General features: G+C 39.0%; 1 protein-coding gene across 1 annotated transcript; it reads right to left on the minus strand.

Annotated features, from left to right (window-relative positions):
* Nucleotides 1-792: 792 nt before the first annotated feature.
* LOC139935271 (BTB/POZ domain-containing protein kctd15-like) lies at nucleotides 793-10,267 on the minus strand. Its single transcript, XM_071929784.1, has 2 exons — nucleotides 9,422-10,267; nucleotides 793-3,899 (listed from the first exon to the last, which is right to left on the minus strand). The coding sequence occupies exon 2, from the start codon at nucleotides 3,889-3,891 to the stop codon at nucleotides 3,109-3,111; it is 783 nt and encodes a 260-aa protein (XP_071785885.1). The 5' UTR covers nucleotides 3,892-3,899; nucleotides 9,422-10,267; the 3' UTR covers nucleotides 793-3,108.
* Between the last annotated feature and the right edge of the window lie 1,403 nt (nucleotides 10,268-11,670).

Here is an 11,670-nt window from a genome sequence, read left to right on the forward strand (position 1 = left end):
CATTGTATAAAAACATGTTTTTGAGGGAAAGGAAAACATTTGCGTTGGGTAGGCTATCGATCCAATGTACGGCGGAAATCCCGCTAGTGTTACGGCCGCTTACATTGCTCTCTCGCGTGTCATTAATGAATTTACGTTTAGACAACTTAAAGGGTTTGTACTGTAATAGTGCTTGGGTGAATTCTATCCGTTCGGGTATTTATATTCATAAAGGTCACCTTCAGGTCATTATTATATTTTGCAATGGCGTTGAGTAGATTACAGGCAGTTTGCCCAATTAGCTCATTAATAATATATATATATGTATACATATATTTATAAATTATCATTTACTTGATTTGATTTGATTGAATTATCATCATTCACGATTCATAATAATGTCTATAAACAAGTCAGAGACAGGTGTATCTCATTGAGAACAGGTATCTATAGAGGTGGATCTCGAACCATGGTGGGGTTGGGGTGGGGGCAGTGACTGGGAAGGGGGGGGGGGTAATTAAGTGTTTTCCACGACACTTTCGTTTGGTGTTTATATATCGACAAACCGCGTTTCACTAACTCGCTATCGCTACAAACTTTTCATTATTAACCTTTTTAAAACTGACCCAAAATGTATATGGAAATGTAATTAATTACTTGCAAAACCATTAATAATTGTAGTTGAATTATAGGCTGGGGAAATCTACTCGACTGAAAATAAAAGATTAAATGAATGTAACACGATGGCGACAAGACACTGTGCTCAATAAGATTCTGAGACGACGCATTATTAATCAGGATTGTGACGTGGCAGCTGATTATGGTTTAATAATTATGCTTTATCCAATACACGTTCTTATTTAAAGAGGTCTAACAATATACGGCCAAAAGTAACAAGTTAATTACAATACAGGCGGAGCCCTATTTTCGACATATCTAATTAAGTTAATTTTATATACATTAATTTGTCTTTAAACATTAATATTATACATAAGAAACACAAGTGTTATAAAGGAATCATTTAAACAACGTGTTAATGTGACCTAAAGAGATTAATACAGAAAGGTGAACACTAAACAGAGTTTTAAAAATTCAAAAAATTAGTTTACTCACAAATCTTTCTTTAATTTTATTGTTTTTACCCTTAAAGGTGTTGTACAGAATCAGTAGGAATAAATACAGCCTTTTTATCTGTGAAATATTCCCTCTGAAATAAGGTGACAATATTCCAAAAACTGTATCTGAAACCTAGAAAAATGTGCAACAGCTGATTTCAGTTATAACAGCCAAAATGTGTTTATGCTGAAAATTGTGCATGTTTTTTTCAATTTTTTCCTTCTGACCAAAACAAAGAATTCAACCCAAATTGTCACTAGTTTTAACCAGTCCTGTACAACATCTTTAAACCATGTGTAAGTAGCCAGTCTGTTAGCACTAACTCAATCCAAACTCGGAATAGCGTGTGAGTGATATCACTACTCAAGCAAATCTTGTTATTTATTTCCTTTGGCTGCTTTTTGTTACACTTGTATAATGTGTATTGTGTTGTTGTGTTGTCATTTTAGCCTTCGAGAAAGCCTCCGCTAGAGGTGAAAAGTCACGTCATTCACTAGTGTTGGCAATTATCCCTTACTTGAATTAGGCCTATGTTTCTCCATTTACTCTCAAGACCAATGATAAACCATTGAAGAAAATATTCATTAAAATTATCTAGTTTCTTTAAAAATACAAATAATTTATTTTAAGAATGTCACTGAAAAAGTGTTAAAAGCAACACGATTACATCAAATTCAAATTTAAGGATATCATTGTTTATGCACTTATTTCTTAAGAAAAGATCCATCTATAGCTATCAGAATCACATTTTCCCGACAATGCATCAACGTTTACCAATGTGTTAAAGAACTAACAGCTTTCAACTGTGATGTTTACAAAATGAGTGATGGAAAGAACATGTTGGTTTGTCTAGATGCAAATGGCAATAAGAATTAATGTGTAATGGCTAAGGGCCTATACACATAGTGTAAGTTTTCTTAATAAAATATAATCAAGCTCTTCGCCAAAACTATTTCTAGGAGCATTACATGAAAACAGTAAAATTGAAATGAGAAGAAAAATCTTGTGCAACTATCGCCTTGTCTTATCCTCGAGTAATATGGAATAATACAAGGTTGGTTGATGGTTCTATGCCACCATGATGGGCAGTAATTCACCAGCTTTAAGCAATGGTGTGTCTCAGTCCCTGACTATACATATAGTGGTTACAGTACACTCTCCTTAAAGCCATTGGACACTTTCGGTAAACAGTATTGTCCAAAGGCCCACACTTCGTGAATCACAATTTATATATAAAATAACAAACCTGTGAAAATTTAGGCTCAATCGGTCATCGGAGTCGGGAGAAAATAACGGGGAAACCCACCCTTGTTTCCGCACGTTTCGCCGTGTGATGGCACGTGTTTAAAATAAATCCGTAATTCTCGATATCGAGAATTGATAATTGTTTTAATGTTATCTCAAAAAGTAAAGCATTTCATGGAATAATATTTCAAGAGAAGTCTTTCGCCATTACCTTCTGTAAGCCCTGTAAGTTATTTGTAAATCTGTGAACTTTTATTTTGTTTTCCTGTTCCGAAAGTGTGTAATGGCTATAAGTACTCTGACTATATTAACGGTAAAATTAACTTTTAAATAATGTCATGGAACTATTTTAGCAAAGCTGCTGCTATTTTAAAAATTAGTGTTCCCCACCCACTGAAATTCACACTAAAATAACGAATAATGATTTTGAAAATACCAAAGTTGTTGTCGCCTGAGGCTAGAGGCTAACATACATCAATGCAATTTTACCCCAGCAAAGGGTACTGCATCATTGCATGACCTTTTATACGCGTGAACCATGTCCTGCACCAAAGTACGGTCCCATTGTAGTCTATTTAACAATGACATTTTATTTGGTTGGACTAATTTACGTTGAAATATGTAGAGACACCACAACGGAGAACTCTGAAAAATGAACACGTACATCTGTTTAACTGGTAACATTAAAGAAAGCAAGAAGGATTTAACGAAACGGCCTCCATTATAGATACCCAAACCATATCACCTGTCCAAATGTTTTAATCCTCTTTAGCATCCGGGAAACTTCCTGCACATGACGTATTCACTGAACTGAGAGCCTTCGATACCTCCTCCACTCGAAGCGATAACGATGAAGTTGCAATGAAGCAGACGCTGAAGAACTTGTACTGTATTCAGCTTACAGAACCCATTCAGAGGAAATCGGATAACATGGTTGGATTCTTGTGTCCAACCAGCGCTTGTTGAGTTACACATGACACTACCAACCTCTGGGAAGATCTCATGGATGAGGACTTTATCACCACTCAAGCTTATTCTCTCACCACAATCAGGAGTAGTGTGAACGATGATACACTCATTACCCAACCCATTCTCGGTCTTAATGATCTTCTCTCTTGGCTTAGTAGTAGACATCTTGTAATTCTCTATTGCCTCTACCATGTCTGTGATTTCATAGAAGCGAGCTTCTTCATAAAGTGCTTCCATCTCGGTGAAGTTGTCTGGGAGCATGAGGCGAGAGGTTCGCATGAAGTTGAGGATGTAACGGAAGAGATGTCCATCCCTGTCAATGAAGTAATGCTGCTTCAAGCTGTCCAAGACGATGGGAATCGAACCATTGAACAGCTTCCCGAGTTTGGATTCGGGATAATGTGTCAGGGTCTCCAGAGATGAGGTGTAGATCTGGCCACCAACATCGATGTGAACTGGAGCATTAAAGCGACTGTTGGGAGCAACACGGGGTAAGCCATGGCTGTGACCCGGCGGGGGCGTACCCGATCCTGAAGGGGTCGGAGACAGGGATGACATCGCGGTGGGAGAAATGGTCGGCATGTACACACCTAGCAAAATATCAAAAACAAGATGGAAGATGCTGTCAATAAATTGCTGTGGATTTCACATCAATATATGTTTTTCTTTCGGCAGTTCCTCTGTTTATATGAGCGAGTATGTCACTTTTTACAGAGGGGGCAATTCCCCTTGCAGTCTCGATATATGGTAACGTGGTCTTGTATGGTTGAAAAACAAGATGGCGTCACCATACCAGCAGTGTCTGATGACTTTTCGATGACGCCACAGTATAAAAATCGTCATGTCAAGAAACATGACTTAATAACGCAAGGCTGATCAGAAAAGTGTTTTTACCTACTGACACGGGTATTTATTATTAAGAATTTGACTACACATCTGTCCAACTATTTCCCAAAAACTAGTTACAAGACCTCCCGTGTGATTTAACAAGCATCCACAGAGTACATTGTAATCGTAGAGTAGGATCATATAAAGCAAGTCCTTGCTCTATGGATCAGTACTGCTATGGATACACTACTGCAACCCCAGTTCCCATTCTGTATACACTTCTATACGCCTCGGGCATTATGCAGATTAAGTATTGCATGGTAGTCTATGTTACTGATATGATAAGTCATTGATTGAACACACAATTGTTAATATTTGCCATAGTTGTCATCATGGGTTTCGGGGTTCTTTTAAAATTGAAACTTCAACACATTCACAACGAGGGGCAAGCAACAGTCGTACCATTAACGGCGAAAATAATAGCAATAAGCCGGAAAGCCGTAATATAAACACCACCGCAGCTTGAACAGCGACAACTTAATAAATATAAATAGTCGGTGAAAAAAATATTAATGTTAAAATCCATCTGCAGTAACTCGTTCAAACAAGATCATCATTGCAAAAAAAGTGACAACAATTCGACAAGAGCAACAGCAACACCAACAAACAAGACAACACCAACTACATCAAGTGACGTCATAGCAGCAGCAACGACACGTGAGTTACATCATCAGCTACAACTGCAGCAACATCAGCAGCACCAACAAGACACCTGCAACAACAACACAAACAAACAAGGAAACACCAATAACATCAAGTGACGTCATAAGCAGTAGCATCGACAAGTGAGTTACATCATCAGCTGCAACAGCAGCAACACCAGCAAGACACCTGCAACAACAGCACAAAAAAAAAAAACACCAATGACACCAAGTGACGTCATAAGCAGTAGCATCGACAAGTGAGTTACATCATCAGCTGCAGCAGCAGCAACATCAATAAGACAACTGCAACAACAGCACAAACAAACAAGAAAACACCAATGACATCAAGTGACGTCATAAGCAGTAGCATCGACAAGTGAATTACATCATCAGCTGCAGCAGCAGCAACACCAATAAGACAACTGCAACAGCAACACAAACAAACAAGAGAACATCAAGTGACGTCATAGGCAGAAGCTTCGACAAGTGAGTTACATCAACAACACAACAAGTGAGTTACAACAACAACAAACAAGAAAACATCAACAACATCAAGTGACGTCATAGGCAGAAAGTGAGTTACACCCCCATAAATACAACACCAGCGCATTGACAAACTATAACGTAATACATGTTGTATCGTGCATAAACAAAATGTAGTATTTTATTTAAAGATGTGCACTTCATGATAACCCAAACACTTCATTTCCTTCCATTCCACTATTACCTTTGGTTAGTTAATAAAATCAAAAGGCCATGTAGCAATAGCATATCATACGTTTATCACCAAAGGCTTTCAACTTGTTTCTATTTACGGTTTGTCCACGTACTCCCAAAGGTGATAATTATATACCTCATGGTACCCAAATAGTTATTTCAGCCTTTGTCCATGTTGACAACCAGCGGGATTTACAGCGGGCGTGATAGTCGGCCAGCTGTCCTGAATTTATGGTATCAACAGCTAGCTTCAAACCATGTTAGCCTGCAACTAAACCAGCAGTTAGAAAAACGCAAAGAGGAGAAAAAAAGGAAACTGTTGCCAGATGTCGGACTTGGACAACTTCATTGTCTTGGTACAAAGCGGTAGGGTAACAGACTAGTCTGCGACCCACCCTGGCAAACAAGGTGCGAGCGGGACTGTTAACTGACACCCTCTAAGACCCCTAGGGGGTAGCCGGGGAGGGAATACGCCATGGTAGCGTGGCGGGTAAGCAAAGACGAACAAGTTGGCCTCCGTCAAAAGAGTTATTTGAAAGAATACTATATGAGTGTATACAGGAGTCACGCGTCGTGCTACACGATCTGCTTGCCTTGGAAAATTAGGGCGAGCTCAGTCTATACATCTAAGAACATTGAGGCTTTAGCCGACAAGAAAGAATTGGTTTACACAAATGAATAATATCCATTGATCTGAATAGAAGGATTTGCAAGTAGAATCAGCATCAAATGCCTTTGATTGAACTGAAAATAGCGACAGATTGTTAATTACTATACACCAGCGTTTTCTGACTCCTGACTCGTTTTAGATAGCTCAGTTTTCTTCGTCGAATGTTTTAAAGTAAATTTCAATCAAATGGTTGGTCGTATGTCATCATATGTCGTGAAATCATCAATCAATTATCAATTTGACCAATCAGTGTAAATCAGTAAAATCAATATTGATCTTTGTGGGCTCAAATTAGGCGCAGCTTGGTCCACAATGACATTTATGGAACCAAATAGGTCTTTAACAAGGTCCAAGGTGACATTCATTCGTCCACATTGGTATGTTACAATACGGCATTCATGCATCCAAAATGGTTTTCAATTTGGTCCCAAATGATATTCATGAGTTCAATAAATTAGTCTTCAATTTGGCCCAATGTAAAATTCATACATCAAATAAATTGGTCCAAATTGACACCATGCCTTCAAGTTGTGTACCATGATAACAGTCAAAGCGTACATTGTAAAAGGTTTGTTCCAGTATGGCTAATTAAACTTATGTGCCCACTCTATGGTACATGTCCATTTTAAGATTATGGTAGGTAACTTATCTTATAACTGGAAGGTTTTCATGTGGCACTCTTTGAATTAACAAATCCTGAATAACAATGAGTAAGATCCACAAAAACTAGTTTTGAAAAATGATCGCAACAGCTATCTATATACGAGCATTTTCCAAAATTTGTTTGTTGTGATTTTTACAATTTATTAAATTTTTATTTTATTTTGTATAAGGTTTTATTTTATTGTGTAATGGTTGTTGGAACCAAAGTGTGGATATTACAACCAAACTCAAACGGAGCGGTAAAAAGACACAAAACTAACCATTCATCATCAACAGACTGTGAGGATTATAGTTTGTCTCCATCGATAAAACCAAAGTCACGAGCAAATTCAGTTTTTAAAAAACCTTGCAAGAGATCTCCCAAAATATTTGAAAATCAGCGTTGAACGAACGAATTGGCGAATGAACGATGAAACGAATCAAATAGTATCAGTTCTCTTCGGTTTCACAAGACTCTTCGGATTCAAGAAGTTTTGTTTGCGTATAGAAACTATTCCTTAAAGGTGATGTATACAAAATAATAGTACTAAAAAATGACTTGGTATATTGAAGCACTGCAGCTATTGATAATGTTTGACATTTTTATAAACAATTCCCTTCAAAGGAAATATGATTTTAGAGATATAACAAATTCAAAAAGTTCAATATGAGAAACGTTTCATGAATGAAACCTTTCTCATATTGTTATTTCGGTTTCTTTCCCGAGTGGACTAAGCCGCTCAATGTTCAGTGACATCTCAATATTCGATGATATCAGAACGCTATCATCTTTACTAATGAAATTTTCACAGCTTACTTTTATCTATCTACCTTTATATATCAATCGAATGGTTCCCATAACCATGGAGGATGACCAACTTTGCCTTTAACGAGGCTTTCTGTAATATAGTCAAAATCTGCCAAACGTGTTGCACAAACCATAGGGCACTGCGGCACAAACCAATAAGTAGGACGACATCTCCCCTTTAATACACTAAGTGCTTTGTTCTACATTGTGGTACACGACCTTTCACTGCAGTAATCAATGGAATAAGATAACGCCATCAGAGATTGTTTGAACATTGTCAACTTATTTAGCAATTTGAACCAATTACAAACCGTCTAAATATCCACGGTGCCATTAATTACCCGTGTGATTTGGTGAGACATTGGTTGTTGTCATACCGACTATGAAAAAATATTTTGATGTACAAAACAATATTCCCTGGTTGTCCTGTAACACCCAACAAAATGTGTACACTCATACGAAACATGCAAATCACCAAGACAGGAATGTGTGCGGGGGGGGGGGGGGGGGTGGTACAGTGTGGTGTCAAGGATGGTTTTCCCTTTCACACTATTTGCGGTGGTGACTTTCACCGTCTATGCGTGCATGGTTCATTACCGTGTAAACAAACAGCAGTGGGTGTTAAAGTTAGCGGACATAATCTATGAAAGATTGTGTCATAGCACAAGGCTTCATCCATGTTTAGATATATTATAAGGGGCACTACATAAACAATTCTAACAATAACTATTTGTCATGATTCGATACAATTTTAAAGTATTAAATCTGAATTAATCATTTGGAATACTAACAACCAAAGTGAATAAAACGATATGCGCAGTTTGCAAATAGTGCGTCTCTTTTTTGATACATTATTTTGTAACGGACATTTTGCAATTGTGTCTGATCGCTTTAAACAATAAATCACCATTATGAAGCAATCAGTCAACAATAGAACGTATTCTAGTTCACATAAATGCGTCTATAAATCGAAATTGACAAGCGTCACAATCACACAGAACAATGACAAACATCACAATGACATATTGACAACGTCATACTGATATAAAAAGTGAATCTTTTTCAAATAGATATCAGTTCCGCCAATTCAAAGAGAGCCGTTGAACAACACGTGTATATTCTTGCGCTTGCGACATCATGATGTTCAATACAATAATAAGTAAACGATCATTGAAGTCGCGCCATTTATCGACAATACCACAATGATTTAGCTTGACTTTGACAACGAAACAGCAGTCAAAAAGTCACACAATTGGCCTTTTCATGTTCACTTCTATATCGATAACACACGTGTATGCGACATGATTATTACATGTAAAGTACCATTGGACTTAAATGTACTGCCATCTCACACACACAATGTACACTATTTGTGCACGCGTGTTGGGTATACAATGGACCTAAACCATAAGTAGTCTGTGTAAGAGTGAAATGTTACAATATCATGACAAACTAAAGGAAACACGACAGGCAAAAACGACTAGATACGGCAATAACAAACGACAAATGGTTCCGACTTTGAAACAATAATGCTTTGTAACACACATAGTCTGCATTGCATGAAGCCCCTATAACGTTGTTGTATAAAGCTCACAGTCACGCCATGACTACTGTGCGAATTTGCCATGCTTTCAACAACTACACATACGCTGTTTACCTCTTAAAAAATGGACGGTTCTGTAGGGGGTAAATCGGTCGTCGCCGCTCCCCAAAACTACGGTCCCCGCTACCATAGGCACTTACCTTTCGTTGGATCCACGTTTTAGCGCACTCAAGCTCCAAAAACCATGGTAAACTGGAGGAAATCGGTGCAAAAACTGCCGTGTGAGGCTTGTGGAACGATGGCGACGATGAAAATAGTGCGCCGATGGCAACCAAAAGTGCTGGCGGGCATCACGCGCTATTCAAACCTCGCGAGATGTGACATAATTACAAAAGTTGCCTCAGGGTATGCCTGTTCCTTTTCTTACGGCAAACAACAATACACACACTGCAGTTGTTGCTTATATTAAAGTGTATAGGCTTACAGTCCGGAGGTAAAGGGTTGGTTGGTGACGAATATTTTCTCTCAAAGTTCCTTTTGATTTTGTTCCCGAAAACTAGACAGGTTGGACGTGCCTTAAAGGTAAGGAACAGGATGTTGGAAGGATTGGTGTGTTCTCCCGAGGATGGTAAACGAGGCAGGCACTGGCCCCTTGCGGTGACTGGTGAGGTAGTAGACTGGTGGTTGCACGGCCGGGTAGGAGTCCGGGGACATAACAGCTTCACGTTGCATGTATAGAACATGGCTGTGGGAATCGTGCTTATGAAGCCGTGGTCCATTCATTGCTTCAATGCTCCTTCTCTCTACGCTTGATTGGTGCCTACGGGCTATCTGCAGGTCACTCACAGGGACTATACAGCCAGGGATGTTGGAAGGCTTGAATATTTCACAGCGGATTTGGCCGCAGGGAGAATCGGTAAAAGGACAGACCAAAAGAAAGCCTTCACTTGTCCGGCATTTTTTTTAACGCTCTCTCCCTCTCAATCCCAAATGGAGAGCGTGTAAAAGCAAGGAACTTTGTTTTTTCTACACAGCGCCCCCGCCAAGTCGACTATGCATGTATCTATATCCCTATGTTTCTTAGCTTCATTTTGGGGGAAACGACAACCCTTGGGACATTGAAGACTTCTTATACAAATCAGCAGACATAACACGTAATGAGGCGGGTCACTTAAATGCATGGCTTGCAATTTATGAATCAATAACCAATTATTGATTGGGGTGGAATGGTTAGAAAAGATAAAAACGTGTATTGTGTGATTTCAATTCAGTGCACATGTTGACGTTTGCAACACTTAGGTGGGAGGGATGAGCATCCCAGAAATAAAATCCCCCGGGTGTGATATTTTTTTTTAGACAATAAATAGTTTCGATTCATTAAAGAAGTTAGCTTTAATGGGTGATTACAATAAATTCACACATCTCTGAAGTGAGGTACTATATTGACAGTAGAGCCCGATGGAGGTATTACTGATACCTCCATACGGGGATTCCACACTGGACCCTGGATAGGGTCCTTGGTTAATTCTTAATGGATCATTATAATAGAGAAACTGGACTCCAGGCTGAAGGAGTCTGGTCAATTTGTAACGGACTCTGGTCCTTGAGCGGGATTCAGGCCAAGGAATAAAGAAGATAAGAAGATATTTAGGGATTTCGGGCCTGGTGGTGAGATATCCTGCAGTGGATTGTTTCGAGATTGGTCATTGGACGAAAGGATAGATTGGGGATGCCATAGTTATTGACCAATGGGTGTCGGGTGACTGTAAAGGGTGCGTATTAGTGTTGCCATCAGGGTGGAGTCATGGTCAATGGATGCATTATAGGGATGTAATATCCAGCTACATGTTATGGTCCTTGACATAATCGTCATGTCAAGGTATCAGTGTGTAGGCTCTATAATTGGATAGCCTGATGAGTGGGGAACTTTGGCAAGAAACAGGCATTGGTTTGTAGGCTACCTGGGCATTGAAGGTTAACAAGACGTCTGGCCCGGGCTGCTAGGTATATCAGCCATAGTGGACCATCGCACATCGCTTCTAGGTTTTGGTCTGTGCTTATTTTACGAAGAGCAAAGATGAGCCAAACTAAAAGTTGCACCTGGATGATTGACATTAAAAGCGACGGCATTGTGTTACTGAATAATGCAAAGGATTGGTAACTTCGTTAATGAGGAAAGAATACTTTTTGAAAAGGAGTTGAAGACGCGTTTGAAACGGCCAGTAGTGAGACCACGATGAGGTTTATATGGGTGGTTACTTTGGGATAACTCGACCAGGAGTTTGTCTTGTGACGCACTGATGTTCATTTTACAGAGTACAACAAGAGGAGGAAGTACACAATGCACTTCTAACCTTTCGGGACTTTTTGCGCGAAATTTTGCCCAATCATTGACGAGAGTTTTAAAAATTAAATAATTGCATCGACTACCGGCATCCATGTGTCTGGA

Source organism: Asterias amurensis, chromosome 3 (assembly GCF_032118995.1).
Source record: "Asterias amurensis chromosome 3, ASM3211899v1".
Lineage (NCBI taxonomy): Eukaryota > Metazoa > Echinodermata > Asteroidea > Forcipulatida > Asteriidae > Asterias > Asterias amurensis.

What these genes read in the sequence shown, in the direction of transcription:
- LOC139935271 (XM_071929784.1), bottom strand. Translation starts at nt 3,891, where the DNA reads ATGCCGACCATTTCTCCCACCGCGATGTCATCCCTGTCTCCGACCCCT.